The sequence below is a fragment of the Struthio camelus genome, chromosome 18 (assembly GCF_040807025.1).
Source record: "Struthio camelus isolate bStrCam1 chromosome 18, bStrCam1.hap1, whole genome shotgun sequence".
Lineage (NCBI taxonomy): Eukaryota > Metazoa > Chordata > Aves > Struthioniformes > Struthionidae > Struthio > Struthio camelus.
Window position 1 is genome coordinate 16,238,033 of NC_090959.1, and position 26,709 is coordinate 16,264,741.

General features: G+C 37.6%; 1 protein-coding gene across 6 annotated transcripts in view; it reads right to left on the reverse strand.

Moving 5' to 3' along the window:
* The window catches only part of DIDO1 (death inducer-obliterator 1), a 58,706-nt gene that overhangs the window by 23,632 nt on the left and 8,365 nt on the right, over window positions 1-26,709 (reverse strand). For 3 of the 6 annotated variants that reach the window (XM_068911998.1, XM_068911995.1, XM_009670808.2), the window contains exons 2-7: window positions 20,391-20,592; window positions 17,691-17,801; window positions 16,410-17,310; window positions 15,738-16,056; window positions 12,506-12,718; window positions 11,576-11,801 (exon numbers count right to left, since the gene is read on the reverse strand). In XM_068911998.1, the coding sequence (XP_068768099.1) occupies window positions 11,576-11,801; window positions 12,506-12,718; window positions 15,738-16,056; window positions 16,410-17,310; window positions 17,691-17,801; window positions 20,391-20,568 (1,948 nt within the window). In that variant the 5' untranslated portion in view covers window positions 20,569-20,592. Of the gene's footprint in view, window positions 1-11,575; window positions 11,802-12,505; window positions 12,719-15,737; window positions 16,057-16,409; window positions 17,311-17,690; window positions 17,802-20,272; window positions 20,593-22,213; window positions 22,397-26,709 lie in introns of those variants that run through there. The other 3 variants (XM_068911996.1, XM_068911997.1, XM_068911994.1) reach the window with 2 other exon arrangements.

Genomic DNA, 26,709 nt, shown 5'->3' on the forward strand with positions numbered 1-26,709 from the left:
CAGGATTAGTTTTCTCCCAGATCATCTCGCTGAAACTACTCTCTCTGTTGGTGCATGGGTCTTAGGTCCAAGGCACAGGAAGCTAGTAGCACGCAGCCAAACGGGAGGAAGCACCAGGATTGCTTCTTCTGGTGGCAGCTTGCTACTCAACTGACCTGGCTGCAACGTGAAGCCACACCCCAAGCCTTACACTGTCTTCTGACATATTTAAAACCATGGCAAGTGTGTGCACTCTTAGGGAGCAGCATGCCAGCTACATAGGTGGCATTTAATTTCACAACAGATGTAACAGCTGGTCAGCAAACTGAAGAGACACATAAAAGAACAGGTATTTTCTCAGAGCGGGAGGTTTGAGATCACTTTGCGCATGCTGTTCGTGAACAAGTGGAAGAGAAGATGCCGTCAACGCCTACTGCACATACTGGCCACTGTATTTTATACCGTGATGCTTCCACTTCTTTCAGAGATAGCTCCAAACGGTGTACCTATGATAAAAACTCTCAAACCAATTTTAGAATAAAAGCATAAAGACATCTCCAGAACGTTAGTGTATCCCCGCCTAAGAGAACAGGGATAGTTTCACCACAGGAGATAGATTAGCGCTAGGAGGAGGCACCTCGTGCTTCTGTTCCAGCACTTTTGAACACCTCAGTGTACCTCCCTCCCCTCGCTTGATGTTAGGAACAGTAAAAAAGGTGCAAAGAACCGCTGTTTTCCCCATTTTGTCCTGCGTGCCACTTACGAGGAGGGCAGCAAAAGGATTCTTATTGACTGAAGAGAGGCACGTGCTAAAGACTGAGAGGTACAGTTGGAGCTGAGTCAACTCATCTCCAGAGCGAGACCCACAGATGAGTCCTCAGGTAGAAAAAAAATGCATTCCTTGCAGGGCTTAAGAAATAGCTTTACTATATAGCATGTCCACCACAGACATAACTATGATCTCTCCTACTAGATGTCAATGGGTACAGAACTCTTCCCCTAAGGAAATTCCCATTCAAAGCCAAGTCAAATATTACAACATGCAGAAAAGAACAAAATTCCCTAAGTAGAAGAGGACATAACTGCAGCATCATCTACTGTGTTACAGTATCAGCTTTTTGGATGCTTGTTAGTCAAAATATACTTCACTTTCATCGGTCTCAGCATTGAAGTTCCAGTACCGTAACGTGGTCACTGAGGCCTAATCCAAGGATGCTTTCCACAATATAGCACTGTTTACTTTTGTGTGAAGGACTTGGAGGACACACTCATATCAAAGTCTCACTTACACTGGAAGGCTGTGTTTTGCACCACAAACATGGAAATTATTAGAAGGAAATCTTGCTCTTCCTATGATATCTCAAAAATATTCCTACATAGCATGCAACTCTTCCGGTTCTTCCCTCGTTCCCTCCCACATTATCTCCCTTACTTTGGAATAGTAACTTTAGAAACTGATCCCCCACCCCCACCCACCTCACAGAATAGTCTCTGTTTAAATTCTCATTTGTGGTGGGTTATTTTGCTGGTGACATTATCTAGCTATTACAGTTTTTAAACACCTGAATAAAAAGTGTGCTATTCCTGTCACTATGCTTAAAGTTTTCTGAATTACAGTCCTGTAAGGTCTTCAATTTCTCGCTCTAGTTAATGCTGAAAGTTTTAAAACGTGCTGCAGATAAGCTGTGTGCAGTTATATGTGAAATCTGTTTTGCAGCGAGGAGTCCGTCAGGCACAATTTTTTTCAGAATATCCTTGCAATTAAAAATTAAATATCACAACTATTAGTTCAGAACACTGTTAAAGAGGTGTGAAAAACGTCTTGCAATCATGCAAGTTGATTGTTACGTACTACTAACCAAGTTTATCCACAGAATTAAGAAAGTTAGCATAAGGCTAAAACTATAGACTAAAACTATTGCTTCTGGTGTCTAATACTGTTGTAGAGTTTCCCTGTGCCCCTCTACACTTTCTGTGGGTTTTTTCATGCTAAAAAATCCCTTAAGCAAGCGTGTGGGGAGGACAGGTTGATAGGAACATCATCTTGTTCAGCTTGCACAGCACTTCTTACAGTGCGAGCGTTTACATAGCGTGCAGCATCGCTAACCTAACAATTCAGAACATCCAGCCTTTCAGGTTAGTGAAGGTTTACAAAACCGACAGGTGGAAACTGCTGAGGCACGTAGGTATTCTCAAGATACTTTGACTTTCCTCTCTCCATTGCCAACATAGAGAATTTGAGCAAAAGATAAACTGTAGCTTTCAAATGTATGCATTGCACAAATTCTTGTGGCAGCAACAAAAAAAAGTTGTAGTCCATTACCATTGAGTAATTGGAGCAGTAATTTTGGTAAAATTCTACAATATAAGTAATAAAACCTAAGAACTAGAGTATAGCAATTAGCGATCTACCTTTTAAAGTGGATCAGTTACTACTGATTTGATGCCCTTTTCAAGAAAAACCCCACAGATGTCAAAATTAGAGGGAACAAATTCACTACACTAGTGTAGCTCTGCTGTTTTAAAAAGCAAAGATATTTGTTAGAAGGTATCCTCCAAAAGCCTGTGTAAAGGTTAGCCAGAGCTGAGTAATCGTGTATTTTGAAAAGAGCTAACCTCTGAGGAAAGGTAACAGCATCAGCCTTCGAGGTCCTGCAAGCCCTATAAGGGTCTGGTATGAATGCAAAAGTGTGAAAGGACTGAGAGAAGCAGTAATCATTTTGAAACTGCAAGAAATAATCAGCATTTTGAGCATCACTCAAAAACTGGCTAGCATCCTGTACTGTGAAGTCTCGTGTGGTCCTGCTGCTCCATCTTGCTCAGAGGTAGGTAGCTGCACTGTCAGCTTCTCCGGGTAACCGCTTCAGTGTGCTGCAGCTGTCCAGCCTGAACGTTACAGAAGGTGAGGGCAGCCCGTTTTGACATGTATCACATATAGAAAAGGACAATCTTTTTGCTTGGACAAGAAGAAATACAGCACTGTGTTGGCCAATATCGAGAATTTAGGAACAGCAGTTCTCTTTGCAAAACTTTAAACAAAAGATGGGCAGGATGCCTCAGCTAAATGTAAAATTGCTGTTTTCATAACAGCATGCCTTTGTCACCCAATCTCAGCAGGTCTTGTACAGACCTACAAGATACAGCTTTGGTCTTTCTGCACAGTGACTAGTGATAAAAATAATTAACAGCTAAACTAACTCCCACAAACACACCCCTCCCCACCCCAATGCAGTGGCTGTCACAGAACTTTCAGCCAAGAGTTTTTAAAAGTGAAACCCTTCCAATGCATTATCTGACTAAAAACTCAACAAAAGCATGGGTGAGCTGGTGCTTTACATGTCAGTTATAAAGCACTCCACAATGGGAAGTTACTTACCAGTTAAGAGAAGTTCCTCAAGAGTAGCCTTTGCATAGTCACAGTGCTGGGATGCATGCCTGACATCTCAGAGCCTCAGAAACTTGTTGAAGAGTCAAGCCTGTTAGGTGCCACTGAAGCACCCTCTTGTGGCACTGAGCATTCAATGCCCAAGGCTACGAAGGTGAGGTGTAGTTCGTAACTGCTTCAATTCCATGGCCATGCAATTGCTGCTTTCCCGAAGCCTGTTTTTGCCAGCCTTTTTGTCATTTCTCACAAAGATAGTTTAGAGTTAGTTCTAAATCATTCAAAACTGCTGAGCCCTTTTTGGATAGGTTTCAATGTTAGTGCTCACTGTTAATTGCCTATGCAACAACTTGGAGATCTGGGTCAGTTTCCACTTTCAAGACCAAATCAAACTTTATTATTAAAAACTAGCGTTGAAGAGGTGTGCCTCCTGCCCTGCAGCTTCCCTTAAAAAGCCTCTACCAGTTCAAATCTGCACCACAATTAGCAGTTCGCAATTAAGGTGCATTCTGTGTGCCAAGTCTTATATTCAAGCACATAGAGAAAGTAAATTTAGCTTAAAAGTTAATTGATTGAGGAAACCCTGAGACAGCCTTTCCCACAGTAGTAATTTGTTTGCATTCAAGCCAACACTGTAGCGATGCTCATGCAAATCTGTAGCAGAGACAGGCAAAGCTTTTTCTGTTTTAAACTACAGGTCACTAGAGTGATTTATCTCATCTCCACTAGGTGACTACATCTTCAGCAACTGTTACGCTCCTGAGTGAAACAGTGGCGGCGTCCACCATTTAAAAAAAAAAACAAAAAAAAACCAACAACCACAGGCTCCCCATTTTTCAGAACCATTTCTGGATTGATATCATCATTCCTTGCAGGGACAGGCCATCTTCATGTTCCAAGTTCGGTATAGATCGGACAAAGTGAACCATCAGTGCCAAGATCAGCAGCCAAACTTGACTCCAAAGGGCAAGAGTTCACCTCAAAAAAAAACCCTTTTATTTGGGGACTAGCACAGAAAGACCTTTTTCACTGGCTATGCAGTCAAGTGAGTAAGTTCAAAGAACTAAAGTAATATTAGTAAAAGAAAGCAAAACAGCAATAGAGGGTGGTGAGTCTTTTTTAATCAAACTTTCATCATTTCAGTTTTGATGACAAGAGGTAAACCACCCTAAAAGTCATACTGCATTCAAAAGTTGTACCAGATTTCTCCCCCTCCCTCCCTTCCCCTCGGACTGGTTCCTCATACTGGAGCCAAACCCCCGTGAAGACAAGAGTGCTGGCTTTTTGCTGTCCAAGCGCCATGGGAGTGGTAGGTGCTTGAAAGGCAATATATGAAACATGCTAGCAGCAGGGATCAGCTTTCCTAACCCAAGACACATGGCAAATATCTTCGTGTGGCTGAGCGCCACAGGACACGTGTAACATACCTGTAGAGCAGAGAAGGGGGAGCTCCAGTAGTTCACAGGCAGATGATAATCGCTCCCCAAGGATCTCACTGCTCCTTTTAATAGGCTGGGTCCCAGGGGATGTTGGCTCCAGCAGCCACTAGTGGTCTGCCTCATTGCATAGCCAGGCTTCAGGTCACCCAGCAGCCCCTGTGCCAGCATGGCCCCCTGCCATTCTCATGATGCAAGTTCAGCACCGGAGCTGCACTTCCCCGGCCACTCCTGTGCTATATTCTTTCCAAAGGCAGGTCTCCAGCATGAATTTTTCAGAAGCTCTGGCAGAATCACCTTAGGTATTCTGACCATCTTTGGATCCCTCAGCAGCCTTTTTTAAAGCTCCTCTAATTACAAAGGGTTAAGTCTACACCTACACACATAGCAAGAGTGTGCCACAGAAAATTGTTAATGATATAAAATATATCGTTTCTTTTATTCCCTAGGTACTATTTTCAGTGCTTAAAGCCTCTTAGTACAGGTCTATTTTGCAGAGTACAGCATAAAGCAAAGATACCATAGCTTTCAAGGAGCTATTTCAGGCACCAGAATTACTTTTAGTTATAACAATATGGAACTCAGCACAGGCTAGTTTATCCTGGGGGGAAGCACTTCTGTTAAACTAAAGGCATCTGGTTCAACTGCAATCAGTTCTTGCAGACAAACATATTCAGGAGTGAAGAATGACTCCCCAGGTAACACTCTTCTCATAGCTAAGCTGAACCAATACCAGCATATCCATACACACTGTACTCAAGAGTCACAACTTAAGCTGGTATAGTCTCGCCTAGAGAGAAGCATTAACTAGGCACCAGTCTGTGTGCCGAGAAGGCCTTATTTTTCCTTTTCACAACAGTATTTACAGCTTTAAACTTTCATTCTCTCATTCCTACTCTCTCTTCTACATCCTGAGCCATAACTCCTTCGGTCTTGAGTCATAACTCCTTCGGTCTTGAGTACACTATATTTTTCTCCTGTGCTCTTTATAGTGGTGTATTGTCTATTTTTCCCTACCTTGGTACTTCCTGATAAAAGTCACACAAGAAAAACTACATAAATGGCACGTGCTATAATCCCACCATTTTTGTATGCACATCACATTCGTTGATCATGGGCTCACAGTATCACTGTATTGCCTTGACAAAGTCTGCACATTTTGTTAGAGGTGTGTAGGAACAGAGCAGCCCAAGCACCCTTTATATCTGGAATTATATAACCGTACAAGCAAGCACTATTCAGTCTGTGAACAGGTCTTAGATGTAGAAAATCTGAGCTACAGAAGAAGTGAAGAAAAATGAAAGGGGGTATCAAAATGAAATTTATATAATCAGAGCTGGTGCTCCACAAACCCGGCTTCCTCACTTCCCAGCAGGTGGCAGCACAAAGCTGTCTTTCTCTAGCTAACTACCGTGGACCAGGACAAGAGATAAAAATGGAAGATTTGCCCTATCTACTCTTAAAGAAATCCTTTCACTTCAAAGTCCCACTCAATAACAATGTCTGTGAAATGCTACTATGAATTAAGATGTCATAATTACAGCGTATTGGTTTTGTATCACGAAAAATTTGCTTTTTACTTGGGAAGTACTACCTCAAAAACAGTAATCAGAAGCACATTTAGTGTGCAATCTTTACCTTACAAAACCCTCTTTATTATCCTGTGCATTTAGTTGTTCTAATCAATAAATGCAGTTATTTGACATGTTTAAGCAGCTTTAATACCTTGAGTAAACAATCAGTTCATATATTTAAGTCTAATATGAGACGTTAACTGAACTTCAACAAAGATTTAAAGAACTGATATGCATACTCAGTGCCCTTAGGGCTGAATAGTTTAAACATCAGGATACTGCAAACCTTTATCTTCTTCCCTTCCTTTGGGCTTATCTCCTGTTCTAAAACTGGTGAATTATTTGCTCCTCACTTCTACTTGACAATTAAAAAAAAATATATATATATAAAAACAGAGAGAAAAAAACCCACTCAAGTGTTCCTCTACCAATCAGAAAACCTGCAGTGATGTGCTTCAGATATATATGCTAATATTGCTGATAAACCTTTGGACTGCCTGCTGATACAACCACAGCTGATTATTTTTACAAGGAAGAGCGGAGGGGAGGAAAAAAAAAAAAAAAAGTCTGAAGCGTTCCTTTACCCAGATGAAAAGAGAGGTTAGGTTTCCTTTGATACAGTAGCTTTTGTGAACTGCTAGTGAAGCAATGTAATTGTTTTTCCTGTGAAAGTAAGATATCATGCTGACCTTACATGCAAGGTGGGTTTTTTGTTTTTAAGAAATTAATGCCATGTTTTTCTGAGCATCCTACTTTTTTGTACATACATAACAAGAAACTTGCTGTTCATCAGTGGCATTTTTGTTCAGGTATCTGGTTGCATCCAATCTGTTCTGTACTTTTCTCTGGTTTATAAATTCACTCAGTGCATCTTTGCCAGAGATTTTTCTTCTACTGTAATTTATAACTAGCTAATTAACTGAAAAGAGAGACCACAGCTCTCTAAATCCTTCTGAATGTTTTTCAATATTAAAAAAGGGACTGGAAATTAAAATGTGTTCCTAACACATTGAAATGTGAGGGTCTCAAACCAAAAAAGGAAATATCCGCTTCCACTCAGTTCATTATTAAATCCTTCTAAAAAGACAGATCTCCTTCTCTAACAATTATCTTTTACAAATCTAGACAGACACTAAGAGTAGCCTTGACAGAAAAGCAGCACAGACTTTTTGAAGGGGTGGAAGAAAGAAGAACGGATCCAGACATCTTTCACACGTATTTCTTGCTTCAAGATCCTTCGTGTGTCAAAGGCCGACTGCAGTGTTTTATTGTGAATCTGTTATGTCAAGTTTTTCATTACATTGAGGGGCACACACTTGAAAATACATGCTTAATTTACAATTTGCTACTAAACTCCATGATTTAACAGTGCCATTTGATTTGCAGTTGCGCCTTCCACTGCCAGAATTTTTTTTTTCCTTTTTTTTAAAAGGGCAGCAGTGACAATACAGACATACATTGTTTCTTCATGGAAGTCTTTTTTTTCTATTTTAATTCTTAAAAATGCAATGCATGATATTAGTTAACATAAAATTAAAACTATAAAAGCTCTCAGTAGAGTCAAAGAAGCAGCTGACGTAAACTGCTTTTGTGGTTCCTTATTTCTAAGGTCAAAAATTTTGAAAGGTAGGATTTCAGGGTTTTGGAATGAATGTGTTTCTATTATGCTGATTATAAAGTTTGTCCTTCAATATAATGAAAAATAATGCTTTCTATTATTACAAGACGAATGTTAGACTGACACAAAATGGAAGTGTTTAACAACTCATTTTGGGTGGTGTTTCCCCTTGCACAACTAGAAGATACTACCGGATAAATGAGACAGTCTATGTTGCTTTTGTTATTAATTTTACACCTCTCCTTAGACACGACCTAAATACTGAGGATTAACACTGGCTCACGTGACAAACTCGAGACTTGCATCACAACCTGAATCTTTGAACAACCACGGTGTCTGCTCCTAAAGCTCAATGATCCGTACACTTGTGTCAATTTGAAAGCTAGGTGACTTCTGAAATTCAATATACAAGTTGAGCACTGCATACTAAATAAATATCAATTTTCTTAATTAAATTAAGAGCCACATTTTTGTGAGAGAACATGGTGTATACTTAATTTGCTCTTAACCATGTAGTTCAAATACCATCTAGAACTTTAAAGCTATTCGTGCTTAATACTCACTTATCAATGTAGTCAAGATATTTCCACCCCCAGTAATTAAACCAATAAATAGGATCATTTTCACTGGGAACATCAAGGTGTTAGATAGTGTACATGAGTAATGAGGCTTCAGGTTTTGGTGTACAAAGCTTCTCCAAGTAGGGCCCTAACTCATCCCCCCCCCCAAAAAACAGTAGGAAGAAAAAAAACCCCACCAACCAATGTGCTACCACGCAGAAAAAAATTATCACTGCTACATATAGTTGCATACTCTTTGCACAAAACATTCTTGCTATAATGTTTTAATGCAAAATAGATGGGGAGGAAAGAAAAAGGGGGAGGGGGGACTTCGGGAAGGGCTAGTATGCAAATATACTACATGCCCCTACCACCCAGTATATTTTTAAGAGTGGCATGATTTTCTTCCTCCTACCTAATAAAATTACTGTCATATGTAAGAACATCAAAATCTTTTATCTGACAGCTGGGACAACAGTGCATAAAGTAAATATACATATTAATCAATCATATATTTCAAAAGAGTGTGTGTATATGTGCATACCTATCTATCAGATGGGAAGAGATCAAAGAGTAATTCTGCAAATCACACTAAGTTCACTTAAATCCTAAAGGGCCTCATGCGCACTTAGTCACATCAAAAAGGATTTGCAGAACATGGTGTCAGGCAGTGGAGAACGCAGCCTTTAGCATTTTGAAATACTGCATAGGGAAGAATCTCATCTTTAGCCTTCTCAAGGAGGATCTTTAGCCCAAACACTAGACACCTAGGAATCTGAACTAGTCATCTTAAAGAGCGAGTCACCTCATTCTAAGATTAGTATCTAAAACAGATGACGTTTGCCTCTTCAAGGTGTTTCTTTCTCTCCGCAGACTAGCTCAGACTTGGAGCTCTAACTTTCAGATATCTGAAGTGAGAGAAAGGACTCTCACTGATTTCCTTAATGCCACACCTTTATGTTTTGAATATATAAACATTTTCTAAATAGAGTCTTGTAGAATACTCTAAAGAAGATGTAATAGCAGCTTCTCAGAAAGATCAAACCTATCCAGTCAAAAAACAGGACAATCTTTTTCCACAAATAAACAAACAATTTATCTGGTAATTTAGTAATGGTACAGAGTTCCCGCATATTAGTAGAACTTACCTTAGTAACAGCAGTCTGAAGTTCTTCCTCGCATTTGATATGAGGATTCTTCATCATACAAACTAGGTGGTTTTGTACTCATTATTAAAGTCTAGCATACACATAGATTTTTCACCAATTAACTATTTCAATTAGAGGAATCTAATTTTCTACTGGAAGTGATAACATCTGTGCAACCTCCAGTGATGTAACATTTAAAAGTAATTAGATGTGCCTAAAACAAAAACCACCCCCCAACCTCTATTCCTGTCCCCTGGAAAAAATTAAAATCTCCTCATTGATATAGTTTAAGTGATAGTTACATTGAGATAAAAAGTGTGATAAGAAATTGACATGCAAAATAAACGCTTGTAATTTCATTTAGGGCTTTTCTCTTTTAATTTTTAGTTATGTTTAACACACTAGAATTTCTCTAGTGTTTTAAAAAAAGCTACCCTTTCTTTCAAGGAAGCTTAAAATGCAGGTTCATAAAAATAACTATTTTAAATGTTCACTATAAACAAAGGGACACGGCCCAAATAATTAATTCAAGAAGAATAAACATATACTAAGGCTATAGATCTAGAAGAGCCTCAGGAGAATATATAAGGTATGTTTAAATTTAAATGATAATTATTTCAAGGGGGCAAATACAATTAAAATATGTTTAGAAAGTCTAATATATAACGATAAACTGAACAATTTAGGTAGCTTATGTTCTCTCAATGTTTAAAAATGTTTTTTTTTTTTTTAAATCTAATCTTAAAGATAAATATACACTATTCTAAATTTAAATTATATATAAAGTAAATGATATATAAGCGTTTAATAACTAGGTTTATTTCTGAAAATAAATTGTAAAACTGGCTAAAATGTGGTTAAGAAAGCTGGGAAAACTGAATTCCTGAATTCACAACACTTCAAGTGAGAAAATAATTAGACACTAGGTCATGTGTATTGTAAACGTGAAAGGCAAGACTTCATTTGAAGCTCCATCACTGCACTATAAAACTACTCAACTGGAGTCAATGAAAAAAAACGTATCATTAGTAGAAAGGCTTGTTCAGACTACAAAGCAGTATTTACTTACCTTTATATGAGCTAGGATGCTATTCAAAACCTGCAAAAATATGCAAGGCAATATTTCTGCCTAATATCCACTTAAGATGTGTCCTTCTGTGTGTGGATAATGTGTGAAGTATGAATATATATAAATAGAGGGGGGGGGAGGAAAAAAAAAAATAAAAGAGTACGGCCTCCCCCAAACTTAAAAGTAAAAAATGGTCTTTAAATTATTTCATGTAAAGAAGAAAAGCAGCAGGAAGAAGAACTTGATATACTCGACAGTTAAAAGCTGTTTGCAGAAGTGTAAAGTATCGTTGGGTACCACGTTGAAGATTTCATTCTCAGCACTAGCAATGAAAATGCAAGACCTGAGAGGCAGGTGCCAAATCTAAATTACAAAAATACAATTCAAATTAGTACAATCAATTGCTGATACAAGGTGCACACTGTGCAACCTTCTTGTTAAACTTCATACAAGTGTATTGATACTCACCTTTTCTAGATCAGAAATAGTTATTGTCTTTGTAGGAAAAAAATTTAAAGCTTAATCAGGAAGTCTGCATCCAGAAATCAGCTGGGTAGATTGACAGGTTCTAATTAAATCATACAACTATCGTATGATACAAATGAAACTTCTAAAAGCGTCTCCCATTTGTGTGCATCTGCATGTATGAATCTTTGAAGGTGGAGATAAGAAGTTTGGTGCCATATTAAGGAGAAAAAAAAAAAAAAAACCCAAACCCTAAACTCCCTAGTCTTGCAGAGCCAAGAATGGATGGGTATTCAAAGAAAATGTTAAATGATTATTCAGGAATATCCCTATACGATACATACATTTGAACAACAGTGAAGATGAAATGGCAGCAGTCTTTTCAGGCTTTACTGCATTGTAATTATGATCGCTTGCCCAGGATGGCGTGCTGTTTTCTGATGCTGGCTCTTTAGCAATAGGTTGAGAATTTGCCTCAGTCTTGGCAGATGTCAAAACAGTCTTCTTCGCGTTCCCCTCTTTTTTCTCAGGAACTTGTCTCTTCTGGATTGAGAGAGGCTTAGTACTTGCCTAAATAATTAAGAGAGAAGCTTAATTACTAATATTCATCATAAACATCATACTTTACAGATATACATATGTAAACATTTTTATTTTATAGTGAGTTAGTACAAATACACTTCAAATTACGTAATTTTACGTTCAAGTCTTTAAAGCTAAGATAATATATTGTAACTTCACGAACAGAGCACGGTAAAGAAACTCTCTCAAAACAAGTGCATTTATCATGGGGTTTTGTCGTTTGAAAAAGAAGTGACACCCATTTTTACAGCTGTTTCTAAAGCAAAAGCTAAAGAACAAAAGGATGCAGAAGGCTTTGTTTTTATTTAGTTGCAATCCTTTTGCTTCCCAAAGCACACACAAGCATGCAGCAACATATTAATTCACAATAATTCCAAATTATTACCAAGAAAAACAACTTCAAAAAAAAAAATGTGTTCTGCTATCTAGAAAATCCTTTCAAGAACCCATCTCTATTTAGGGGCAATTATTCAGATTTTTCAAAAGCGACAGGAAAACTTTTTATAGTCCAAAGAATTCAACAACGGTCTTACCAGGAAAAAGGCAAGAGAAAAAAAAAAAAAGAAAGAACTCGTCAAGGCAGAATTTTGCTATTTTAGTTCTGTCTTTAAAATGAGGGCACAGGAACAAGCCACCGTGCTTCAGGACAACTCTTTCTGTAAAACTGCTCAGAATTTGGAACATAAGCTTACCTGTGGTTGAGATTTTGGCACCCCAGGTTTTTCAGATTTTGGTTTGATCTTCTCTTTAAGTTTTGGTTTTGCATCTTTGCCTGCACTTAGAAATTTCATTGTGGCTGCAGCATGTTTGAGAATGCAGTCATTGCTGCAATACACAGAATCAGGCTGAGCCACATTAAAACAGCCAGGACCAATGCACTTTGATGCACCAGGAGCTTCAATTACCTAAAGATTGAAGTAGAGCAAGTTCAAACTTCAAAAAGAAGACAGCAAACTTTATCTCTACAACACTAAGAAATGTTTATGTATCCTATCAGCAGACTACAGCTATGACTGTTAGTGACGTGAACTGCTAGCTTTAAAACAACTTTCGGTCTTGAGATGCCAGAAACAACTACTCAAAACAACCTATATAAATTTAAGGATTTCACTCTTACCACACAAACACAAAAACCCTTTTAGAATATCATTGTACTCTAAAACAGCTGGTCTTCTGGCAGTGGACTAAAGAAGATTCGTTTCCTAAATTTTCAGATCCCTTAAGCACACAGATGCTTTCTTCTGGTCCTCTGCATCATGTGAGAGAGATCGCCTTAATAACACAGAACTGGTTTCTCAAGGACAAGGTTTCTAAAAAGCATTTTGCTCTTACATCACCACCAGCAGCTGTCCCCAGCCATGCGTGCAAGCAGAAGGAAGCAGTCAGCTATTTGGGTGTTCAGATAATCCTTGCTCTAGATGTTTACCAGTTTCAGAAGTCTCCAAATCACACAAACGCAACCATTCTCCTAGACAATTTTGCCATTGCCTAATACTTCTTACACGTTGAGTAAGAAGTTCACATATGCAATCTATTGTTTTCCTCCATTCCACCGTTACTCTCAATTTATATCGAAGTCATTTATACTAAATACTTCCCCTTCAATGTTAAAATTTAAAATATAGCATGTTTCTTGAAAATAAAATATATTAGGTCAAAGTCTAGAAATACTGAAAGTTCTTTAGGCTCCAACATATCACCTCTAGGCACTATGTCTTTAATCTCACTCGCTCCCTCTTTCAGATTATTCATTAAAGTGTTACGCAACTGAGCAATTCCCCAAACTATTTTATCTTTGGATAGCTTTTCTCCAATCAATAAACTGCAGTTTGCGATTACCAAAGGTAACAGCTTTTCAGCAATGTTTCCATTGGAAAAAAAAAAAAAAAAATTACATAGCTTATTTTTTCAATCAAAACTCAGCAAGACAGCTTTAGTTGCTGTGATCTGATGAAACCGGTGTTTGGGATTTCCCCATAAGAATAAAGATTATGCTTCAGAATATTTTTCCATGATGATTTTACTTTAACTGTGAAGTACAAGAAAAATCTGTCAATTACATTCCCTAGAAACCACCTCATAACTCAAACAGCTGAGCTGTCATTTCTAATTAAGGGCAGTTACTCAAGATGACAAAACTTTCATGGTTACTGTTTGTAGCTATACAATCCTAGGAGCTTTAACCATAGACTAAAACTCTACTGCAGTAGATGCTGCACAGACAGCAACAAGGAGTCCTTCTCAAAGCGTTCAGAATAGTGGCGTACGAGAACACACTGACGAGGGAACTTACTCAATAATGAGACTGTTCAATCAGCATAGTAGAGTGGTTTCAGCACGTCAACATGCTAAATACCAATTATCTTTCTGCCCAGAAGGGGCAATTATACACAGAGTAAGCAGTGCTTGCTTATGTAAGTTGCAGAGGGATTTTTTTCTGAAATAGGAGGGACAGAATGGAATACAACACCAACAGACTTGACTGTTTCGTTCTCCCAAAAAGTAGTGCCATCTGTCAAACCCAAGGAGAGTAGTTCTACTGTATTTCCAAACACCAAAAGAAATACCTAAATTGGAAGCAGTTCTTCCATAAGAGGCAATGAGTTACGCGAGGAAAATTACATTTTTTTTTTTTTTAAACTGAAGGAAAGATGCCTACTACATTCCATTAACATGTCAACATGTTAACATCAAAGACTACCTGGAGATACTCAGAAGCTGAACTTAAAATTAATACTAACACTGTCAAGGGAAATGCAGGCCAAACTCAACAGAACAAGTTGGGCTTTCAAATAAAAGCATACACAGCACATATCTTTGAAAGTAGGTTTGATTTTTTTTTTTTTTGTTAAGAAAACACTTTTTCACACATTTAACTTAAAATAGTAATTATTTTCATACTAAGCTCACTTAATGTTCTGATTTATACATTAAGCTCACTTACTTTGCTGGTACAGATAGCTCTGGTATTTAAATAAACTTTAAAAAAAAAAAGAAGTGTTATTTGATAAATACTTAGCAAAGACTGATTCTAGTGACGATTCCAAAGTTTAAAGCTTAGGCACTAAAGAACAAATCCCTACAGAAGAAATATGAACAGCCGTAGCATGCTGACAGCAAACACGCAAAACGTGCCCTTCAAGGCATACTAAGGCAACAAGGAAAATGTACAAGTTGTTGGCATTACTACAGTAGCTTTAGCAGTACAAAGTCAATCACTGCGGTATAAAGTTTTTAAACTTGCGTACATTCAGTTGAAGAAGCTCTTCTGCCTGTATTTTGAACTGGGCATGAAACTTGGTATTACAGAATTTAAGTTTCTTTTACATTCGATGCCAGCACTGGCAATAATTTGAAATGAATATTTTTATGTTACTGTTTCAAAAGGCAGTTTAAAACAATTCTCTGTGTATTAACACCATGAAGGAGTATGAGGACAAAAATCAGAAGTTCAAAGACTAGGAGGAAGGACAAAGTGGTCACAGTAACAGTTGGAATTAACTCCAACACAGCCACTGGCCAATGCTCAGTGAAAAGTATCACTGTCATTAAAAGTGTCAAAAATGATTAGAAAACAAACCAGTTCAGAATTCTAAATATTGTTATTAAAAACAGCCTATTATTTAAGAATAATACTTTGGAAATCAAAAGAGTAAAAAATACAAAGCATGTAACGGCATAGTTCCTTACATTACATACAACTTGTAAACCCCTTATTTCAAAATAAAATTCCCAGTTTTAGCTAGTTCCTGTACTGATAAAGCTACAGGTAAACTTCTGCTAAATAATCATATTTAGTGGACTGTTCAGCTTCATTTTTAGTTTTAATAAACAAAACCAGAAGATTTACAGACATGTAAGTAACCAATTGTCTCAAACATACTTAGTGAAATATAAAAAGTAGGAAACATTTAAAATACTTACAGGTTGAAATATCTTGAGTTTCTTCTTCCCACTTGGATTTGCAGCTTTTTCAATCCTACCCTTGATTCCTTGGTCCTCAACGGACTTTTGTTCAACTGTTCCTATGCTTGTGCATTCTGTGCCATCCACATTTACTTGCCTCGCTTTAGCTTCCTGCTGGTCTGTTTCTGAAATAGTCTCATCCTGTCCCTGTAGAATGGTGCAGTTTGGACAAATATAGTCCTCACCATTCCTTTCCAAAAGCCGCCCTCGAGCCTCAGAAATACCCACACAGTCACCATGAAACCATTCCTCACATCTATCGCAACAAATCATAAATCTGAAAAAAAAAAAAAAAAAAAAAAAAGAAGAAGAAAAAAGAAAGAGTAAAACATTATGAAATGAAAAGACAAGTAAAACCTAAACAGATACTTCAAGTAGCAGATCTCAAATACCTTGTGTCAAGGCATCAACGTGCTTTTTTATCTCACCGTTCACTACCGTATTCATTAGTTTATCTCCCCCCTTCCTTTTTTAAACATTTGTTATAAAACCCCCAAAAAACTTTAAACAGCTCATTTAGACATACTCAAAAGGTGAACTTTAGAACCTGGTTTGTATTTCATCACAGAAAAATTCCAGTTACTTGCACTGTGTTTTTAGCTCACTACTAAAAGTTTAGTAGCTGCCTACCTGTTATTATGAGGCTGGCGACAAATACAATACAGTGTATTGGGGTCATAAATCTCAGACTCAGGCTTGCTTTTTGGGAATTCTTCAGATTCTTCACCTGTGATCCCTTTTGCTCCAAGGGCAGGTTTTATCTCTTGAACCTCAAGGTCTTCAGTGTGTTCCTCAGACACAACTACCTGACTTGCAACCTCAGTGCCATCTGCAGTTTCAGGCTCTTGTTTGACAGGCAGTTCAGTCTTCACTTGTTTTTCAGCCTGGTTGTCAACTGTTTCTGATGGATTTTGTTCCGTATTTTTCTTCCTCAGGCGGTTCTGTATTTCTTTCAACGTCAGCTGTGCAGGTTTTTGCTCAACCCGTTTCTTTCTTAGTCGATTCTGCAGTTCCTTCAGTGTTAACCCATCACTATCGCTATCAGAAGAATCATCATCTTCCTCTTCCTCTTCCTCCTCCTCCTCCTCCTCTTTTGTACGTCTGCTTTTAGAGCCTTTCTGATCCTTACAAATCCTAGTGCTACTCCTCCGAGTTCCAGGCTTGATATCCGGAGCACTCTCTACACTACCTTCTGAGGCAGTTTCAGCATCTGTAGCCGGACAGGATGCTGGTTCACTTGAATCTTCCAGAACAGTAGGAACATTCCTCCTTCCTCTACGTCTTACTGTTGTAAGAAATTCTTCCACTCTTTCAGTTCGCTTTGGTTGCCGTCCGCTACGTCTGAGGTTTAAGCTTTGCTGCTGCTGTTGCGGCTGTTCGCTAGAGTCCATGTCAATATCTCCTGCACCTTCTCGCTTAGCAATTGTAGTTCTTCGAAAACCCCAGGTTTTCCTGAACTCTTTACTCGTAGGCTTGATAGTTTTTTGTTCCTCCTCATTACTTTGCTCGCCTTTCTCATCCAAAACTGATGCTAAAATCAAGGGAATACTTATTAAACCGGCACTGAGGGAAGATGATTTTCTTAAACTTTTTTTTTAAATGCAGTATTATTTTCTTTGTGGTAATAGATAAATATATAAAACATAAATGATGTCTACCCAGACAAGGATGTGGTAAAAACAGTCAAAATAAGTAGCATGCAGTTCTCCCCCTCATTTTATGGCCCTGGGAAAAGGTAAAATAGTATCCTTTGAATACAGCAGAGACAATTAAGTATGGAATTGAATGTTGTGCCAACATAATCCAGCTATTACAAACTCTTCTGTTTAAACAAAAAAAAAAAAAAACACACACACATACACAGACATATAAGCAATAATTTCTGCTCAATTTAAAAGGAAGAAAACTTACCAGGGGAACTATTTTCCATGTTGTCCGTATTAGATTCAGATTCTAACGGCGCAGGTTGCGAACCTGCAACTTGTTCCATAGTACAGACACCACTGTCCCCACCCTGAAACACTAAAGACAAACATAAGGTTCAAAACTTTAGATTGAACAAGATCTGTAGCCCAAGTAAATATTACCTTGCAATAAAATGAGATTACAAAATAATATGTAAGGGGCATGCAAAATAACTTGAATTTCAGGCTACTAATAGTCATTGAATACCAACATAAAGATCGCCGAACTCCCTCAAAGACAAAGCACTAAGCTGAAAGGTTTGGCTTTGGATACTATCCTGACCTATTTTAATGAATAGTTCAAAATTTCTGATGTTTTTCTTTAAGCAATACAAGCAGGGGGACCTCTTTTGGTAACCCCAAGTAATCAATACAATTAACTTTGTCAAATTTAGTGCATGCACAGCATGTGCACTTCAACCCTAAGCACACACCTTATACAGGTGTACTATAACAACTGAAAAAAACAAAAATGAAAAACCACCTTGTTAAGGCATTGGAAAATATGGCACAGTACAAAAGTACATTACTGAATCAGTTACAAGAACATAAAATGTATGCATCTATACACTATATTTCAGATGAGTATTCAAATTCACTCTTAAATTCCTTCCATAGTATGAACCTACTGACTGGAATTTGTCTGGGGAGAAACTTACAGCAGTTCCACTTCACAAGGGAGCGCCTGAACCACAGCACGTACCAGTGTGAAAATCAGGGAAACTATATAATGAAGCAATATAAGGAGTCATCCAAATGTATAGACACATTTACTGTTTTAAAGGCAAGGACGGTACTTGGCATCATTTAACATTTTCTAGTAGCAAAGTCTGCTTATCATCTGCAGCAGGATAAACCACGAAGTAGAAACAGCAGCAAACTTAAAAAAAAAAATACTAGAGCTATTGCTGTTTAAATTATACATACTATAGTGGAGGAATAATGAGTTTTTTGATTCTGAACAAAATGTCAAAAACTGAAAACAGCAGTCTTTCTCATCAATAACAGAACCGACTCAAGATTGCTTCACTACATCCAACTCTTGTCTATTAAATAATTTAGCTGTTTTTAAATTGTTTCAGAAACACCTGTGGATACTATTCAGGATAAAGCAATATATTTTTCCCTCACAACTTCTCTAACAAGTTTCACTGGATAGAATAAATGATAGAAAACAGAACAAAATCAAAACTTTTTCAAGCATCTCTCTGAGAAAAAAAAAATGTGTTGAATGGAACCTGAGAAAAGCTGTTCCTTGATATGGTTATTTACAAAGATTCTCAGCCCACATGACCTACCAAGAATGAAAAATAAAAAAAGGATTAATCTAAGAATTGCCAGCTATCACAGACAGAGCCATAGAAAGAAGAAAAAGAAGAAGAAGAAAAAAAAAATCTATGCTGACAACTGGGGCCACTGTTTTCTCAAGTCTTTCCCAGAACACTAGGAGACTCCCTTATTTAAAAAGAAAGTAAATGACAGAAATAAATACAAAATCAAAGGCTGGACTTTAAGTAAACCGAAAATAAGCTGGTTTGTGCAAGTATTAAAGTTAGCATTCCGTCACATGCAGTATATGCTTGCAACATAAACCTGCTACTAAAAGAACGTAGCAACCAGGTTTGCAGTCATTGCAATGACAATTACATTGCTCAAGTACTGTAATATGCAGAAATAAGTATATACCTGAACAAACTGGTAAACAGAAATAGTATTTGCAAAACAACAACAAACCTCCACACCCCTCTCCAAGCTCCCTCATCTCCTCCCCCAACATACATTTTTGGAGTGGTTGCATGTGTCTTCATGGCTCAAGATTTGCATAGTTAATCCAAAAGGCAACGTTAACAGAATTCCTAAATAACAGTAACTGCTGAAAGAATCAAAAAGATATTTCTAAAAGGTGTACGTATTACAGCTCCAAATTTTGAGAAGCATCCTTTAGCAAGCTTTTGCTTTTCAGTCTCACTTTTTTCAATCTTGCAGCGTATATTGATTATGAAACGGCTCCTTATTTCAAGTACTGTATCAGCTGCATTACTATTGCCACATCAAACAATCCCTCTACAGGGCAAACCTTCTGTTTCCTAATATTAAATAAAATGCTAAAATGTTAAATGTAATTTAAGCTCTGATGCTAAGCATACAATTAAGACAGAGAACTTAAAAAATTTGTGCTATGTTTAAAAACATAGCACTTAAGCTGTCTTACAGAAGATAGTTTAAGTGAGATACTACAAATGTATTTGTAAAGATAGTAGACCCCAAAACTTCAATTTAAAAAGTAACCGATTAATTTGAACACTGCAGCAAGACTCAAAATGGAATTTTAAGCCTGTAGTATAATGACAAAAAGCTGGTATGAAACGCCAGCTAGTATGAAATGCCATTAAATTCTCAAAAAAAATTTACTAACACTACAGTTCCATCCAAATTCGTTATTTTTTAAAAAGGCAACACCAAAAAAGGCTACAATGGAGATAAGAATAGAACAAGTCAAAAAAAAAAAAAAATCACATCTTTGTTTACCTTGGAAGATGAAGAAATGCTAAAAGTTACAGCAGAGGTAATCCAAATTCTGAGATTTAAGCTCCAGATAAAACGTAAAGAAATAAGAAGAGTCTTCAACGTCCTCTATATGCTTTACCTGACACAGCATTAGAGGGTCGAATGGTTTCTCCTTGTAGAGTTGAATGAAAGGGAGAGCCAGAGGAGGGCAGCAAAGGATCAGAGTCATTCAGCATTATCCTTCCAGCACATGCTGAATTTTCTGATTCAGAAGTGCCACATTGGTCCTGTTGACAACTCAGAGACTCAAATACCATCAATCCTCCTTTTTGTGCTGGCTCCTGCAAAAAAGAGAGAAAACAAGACACACATATATTTATGGGCTTAACTTACCACTGTATACTTAAAACTGGGCTTGCATTGCCTCTAGTACATTATACAACAACTTTCATATTTTGCCTGGTTGTCAGTTTTCTACTTTCAAAAAGAAACTGAAATAGGAACAAAAAAAAAAAAACAGAGTAAAGCACCACTATCACCACTTGAAGTTGAGGCCTTCAAACATATAGAAAATGTGACTGTACTCTCATGAATTCATTTAGATCTCACTATGATTTTCAGAACAGTAACAAACTGTATTCAACAAATCTACTTCAGATACAGTATTTAAAAGCATTCTGAGTGAAATTTAACACAAGTGTATATTGTACAATGAAAATACAGAAATGCTTTTAAACTCCATCAGTATACCCTGGTTTACACAGGGAAAATTTACCAGCTTGTACTAAATTTCACCACAGATGTCTGCAGCTTTGATGACTTAAATCCAGGTGACTACTCAGTGGTTTTGTAAGATGAAGCTTCAGAATTGAGGAACGTTCCTTATCACTGTTTCCTTCACTAAAATAGATCGCAATCTAAAGAGTTTCAGAAGCTTTTTTTCAAGGACACCACATGACATCAATAACCACATTTTCCCAAGAATTAACCATTCAAAAGCTTTTCAGAAGCAAGGCATCCATTTTAAGCCTCTGAACAAGAGTAACTGTTTGGTCCAGGGTCCCAATTCACATGCAGAAGGGCAAACTGAAAACGTCAACTGCTTGCTTTTGAGCTCATATGAGCTCAGAAGTGGGAAATGCCTGCATTTAGCCCAAAGAAGTCTACCAAGCCAGAAGAACACCAAAAAAGATTTTGGGAGGAAAAGGAGGACCAGATGGACAGGATAGGAAAAAAAAGAAATCACTTTTAAACTGGCCTATAAAATAAATTAGTGAAGACAAAAGAGTAACGGTACTAGAGCAACACTACTGGCTACAGACTGTGTCAGGATTTTGCAATTACAGATGCAGAGGAACAGCTATAGCAGATTTAGAAAATCATTAAAACATGAATAATCATGTCAAAGCAGTAAGAACAGAGTCTCTAACATTCCAGTTGGGCAGACAGTCAAATTAAAGAACACATTATACAATACCACCCAGACATGACCAATATACAATCCCAACTTTTTTAACGAATACGTCAAATTTTCAAATCTCACAAGTACCCAAATCTTACAGCATTGTTACTTTTTATAAACACTTTTACGATGGAATGATGATCTCTAGGTGCTTTCCAGGGTCACGTTACTGTCCCAAATATGGGGAGGTGGAGGGGGGAAACACCAACCCCTCCCCAAATTTGACTGTCATCAGTGGATCATTTTATTATTTCATGAACATAAAATCCCAAGATCTGCATGACTGTGGAAAAGCAGAATTGGGAAAAAAAAAAGAACACACAGATCCACATTAACATTTTCAGCCTTCCATACCTTCTCTACAGAGGATAACGTACATTATGTACATTCTCTCTGCCAACTCTTCCCACTCCCAAAATAAAAGGGTGAGCAGGAATTACACAGTAAAGGATAACTTAATTTAAAAGCCCCTAGGCACTACATCTCATGGCGTTGAATACCTGCACTAAAACGTATTTTGCTCCATTGTCTGAATCAGTGATTACATCCAAGGAGTCAGTCCTTGATGGCTGAGGACAGTCTGAGTTTAAATTGCCTTCTTCCACGATGTTGCTCTGTAATAACCTTTCAATCTCCCTGTTCAGAATCTCCAACTGATCACACATCACGCAATTTTTAAATGATATGCCTAAAGGAAGAGGGAAAGTCAGCTAATCACTTCTTGTTCAATTCTAATATTAAACTGTGAAAACAATCTGTTTCTTGAGCAAGTAAAGGGCATATCCTAATGTCCTATTTGAATAATTTATCCAGTAAAGTACTAAAGAAAGGACTGTCTTTGTACTGCAAACTTAAGTTATCTGTGTGCTTCAACTTAAGGCCTCGCGTGCAACATGCTCTTTACTTTCATGTTTGAGGCACAGAGTTAATATCACTAAAGCACTCAAAAAACGAAAGCAGCATTTTTCCTTCTTAGGAAACATTCTGGTTACTTGAGCAAAATACATTTTACAGTCTACTGCAGTCACACCCCACCCAGTGGCAAGACTGCATAATACAGAGACAAAAGCTTTAGCATAAAATAGCAGTCTGGATATAAATAACAATTGAAAACAACTAAAAACCTATGTAATTATCATGCTTTTTTTGTATTAGCAGTCATTCTCCCTGTTAACAACTAGAGGAGAAAGCTCTAACAGAACCGCAATTCTAAAAGAATTGTAAATTTAGTAGTTACACAAATTTAGTACACTTAAAACACTAGAATTCCATCCCCCCCCCCCCCCATTTGCTATAAATGTTTGGATTGCTCTTAATTATACTGAGTATTTAATGCCCTCATTTTCTCTCTCCTTATTTAGTCCGGATTACATTTATTTACATGCATTTGCTCTTGATTAATATGTTTTACGATGCAATTCCACATAAATGCCTAGAAGAAGCTGAAAAACAAATTTTTTTATCACAATATAAAATCCATGAATCCCACTTAACTGTTTAACCTATAAACACATTTGCTGGCACTTTAAGCAAAAATTCTACTATTGCATGCAAGAATATTTCCTACAACATAAAGCAGCTTTGAAAGTCTTTGCAATCTCTCTCTCTTCCCTATTCAGTAGGATTTTTTTCTTTTGTTCTGTTTGTTCTCTAGTTTAACTATTCAATTGTGATGGAGATACTAAGGGAAATGCAGGCTGAAGCAGCAAACTTTATCTTGTTTTGAAGGAACTGAAGATTCACAATCAACTTATTCTTCCTCCTAATACAGTTCATTAATCACGCTCCTGAAACTTGAAAGTTCTTCCTGAAAGCTAAGTGCTGTACTTTCCCTAACAGACCTTTCCTATTCCTCTAAATCTCTATTAGAAAGAATAGAAATGGATACATAACATACACAACGGGTCCTCACTAAACGAGGGACTCGCAGTGCTTATGGAACCCAAGTTTATGGACTATGGGGGGAGGGTGGGGGGGGGAATCACCACACCTCACAACCCTGATGTTACTGCTCCTGCTCCCTTGCTGATGCCACATCCACCTGCCTCCCAGCCTAGAATGCTCACAAGACTTCTTGTTAAGCAGATTCAGTTTATTAACACAGCAGAAACACAAAGAGACACCCAAAAGGATGAGATGAATATCAGAAGTGGTGCAAAGACAGGGAAGAACACAGACAGAGAACAGAATCCCTTTAGGCAGCAGCAACATGCTCTATCAGCTCAGACTGTCATTCAACCACACCATCATCTGTGCAGCAACAGCTGACCAGATCTCAGCTAGTAGTATTTCATTAACTGTCCCCTCAGTCAGAACTCTACCCTTTCAAAACCATTTAAGCCTTGGACAAATTTGTGGTCCACACAGATGACATTTGGCATTTCTGAAAACTAATACAACATCAAACCTTTCAAGTCGTATCATATGGGTCCTGTTGCTCACCACACTGCAGGTGGATATTCCAAGAAGCAGTACTGCTGCAACATGGCATTAAAAACTGTAATAGTGTGAATGTTCCAGTGAAACAGAACAGTCACCTAGTTAAAACCAGAGTACAAACAGGATACAGAATATCTTGAAAAAGAATACTCAGATTGGGGATCAAATGCTTCATTTCCTTAAAGCAAGTTATGTACTTGATGCATCTCGGACATGAATTCCAGAAGCAATCAAAGCAAAAATGTATCCTAGCACAGAAAAATAACATAAAATAATCAATAACAACGTATATAAAACCCTGACCATGGGCAAGGTTTTCAACCGAATAGGAAAATATTTTTAGCAGAAAAAACAATGACATTATCGCATAAGATCATGTGACACAAACTTAGTTTCATAATTAGGTCAACTATTCTCAAGCAGCAAGAAACCTGAAAACATGGGGCTGCCCACTCTGCAAGATCACAGAAACTACCACTAACATTCAGCACCCCTGAAGATTCTGTAACTACTGCAAACCTGTATGTTACGTATATGACATTCAGGCTACATGGCCTGAAGATATTCTAGAGCAGCATCAGCAGCCAATCTAACAAGAGTCAGAAAAGATATTCCCAAATTTCTGAGTCCCGCAACGCTTGACCACAAATGTGTAACATGCATTAAAACTCTATCCTCTAACACATCTTCAGTAATCAACAATGAACAAAATGGAGAGGAAAAGCCTATAATCTAACTCCTCTTTTCTGTAAAAACATTATAACTCGCACATTCAAACAAAACCTTATCAAACGCATACAGCTATTTTCTGCCTTCTTTGCAACCTCAGTGGTTTACAAGTCTCAGGCAAAAAGGAAAGGAGATTACCATCTCCCAGTCCTACGCTATTGGCATAGATCATTAGCGAACTGGTAACCTGAAGATACCTGGATCTGCTGAATCTTAGCTTCATCAAGTCCTTTTTAAGATGCCTCAGTACAACATCTGATGATGGATGAGCAAAGCTTTTGAAGAATAGCTAAGTTTCCACTTATTTTATATTTCTATTTTTAGACAAAGGCTGATCCACTATTTTACCAACAGTTACTTATGCATTCAAACCAGTAACCCTACTCGTATTGTTCTCTGATTTGCCCTAAAGAAATAATAATACACTCAGCATAAAGAGTTTGTCTTTTTACAGCTTATAATTCTAAATGAATTATGGTTTTCCTGTCCAAGTTAACTGGGAAGATTTCACTCGGTAAAAGAGTTTTGAAAGACAGCTTACTAATAAAAAACTTCAACTAAACACAAATAAAAGGAAAAATTTATTTTTTCCTTACTCTGAGTACTTGTATACAAGCAAAAATGCATGATGAAATTCATGGTAAATTCTTGAGGCTCAGTTTCAGTTCATTAGATGCGTTATTTATTCTTTGAGGAATCTATAGGAAAGACTAGTGATATTTATCTTCTCACTAACATTAATCCTTGTTAACAACATTTAGATGACAAATATGCTGCACATTATCCCAGGTTGCTAGATGACAGCACTACTCTTCAATGCTCAGCAAATCTGCTGTACTCTGCACAAGTATATGGTACATCTTTCATGAAGGCTTTAGTCAAAATGACTGCTGTGAGGCACCTATTAGTTCTCCCACCTCCATGCCCCAAGAACTCTACAAAAGGATGTATTTGCTTTTGAAAGATCTCTTACACATACTCAGGGCTACACACGTATCAAAGAAAGCAAGGTTCACCTCCTCCTTAGGACTTGTGATTGCCCTTAGTTGCTGCAGGAAACGATTCAGTCTGCTGTGTTACCTACGGAAGGCGGTGTACTTCTCTTTTAACAGAGGAAAAGGCTCACCCCTGCTCTCCTTTTGAATAGTCCTCATGCTCAAGCTCCAGTTAATGTTTTATATACATATGGACATTCAATGACCAGGGCCCAAGAATGGGAACAGAGATCTTGAAAAATGTAGGGTTCCATGCATTTCTAAAAACTAGGGTTAGTGAGAAGACAGAAAAGCATTTGCATCTGCAAAGAAATCCAAAGGAAAATAAGGGTCTCGCACCTTCCAGCTATTAAAAGCAGGTATCATCCAGTGATCAGTTTCAGTTCGGCGTCCTGACCAAACCCAGACTCTGCCAAGATTTAAGGTATTAGTTTCAATTAGAATAACTTGTAACTGGCCTTTGGTTTTAATTCTTTGAGAGCCTCCTCAGGATTAGAAGGTTTGAGATGCAAGGTATTTGGCTAAAACCAAAATACCAAAAGATCCAGGATAGGTATCTTCAAATATTTTTAGAAGCCGCAGGATGTTATGAACAGGACAGAAAGCACCCTTGCAGCAGGATATAATGGTGACTTTAATCAAAACGGATACTGGTTGCTCACTTTAATCCCTGTAAAAGAGGTACAGACCTTGGCCAACGCCTCCTTTAAGTGTTGAAAAATTTCTACTAAGTGAATGGTACTAATATCACATAAGAATTTCTGATGGGCTGAGAACTCACATAATAATAACCTTTCTGATGCAAACCAAAGAAATGGAGTGGCATCAGCTAA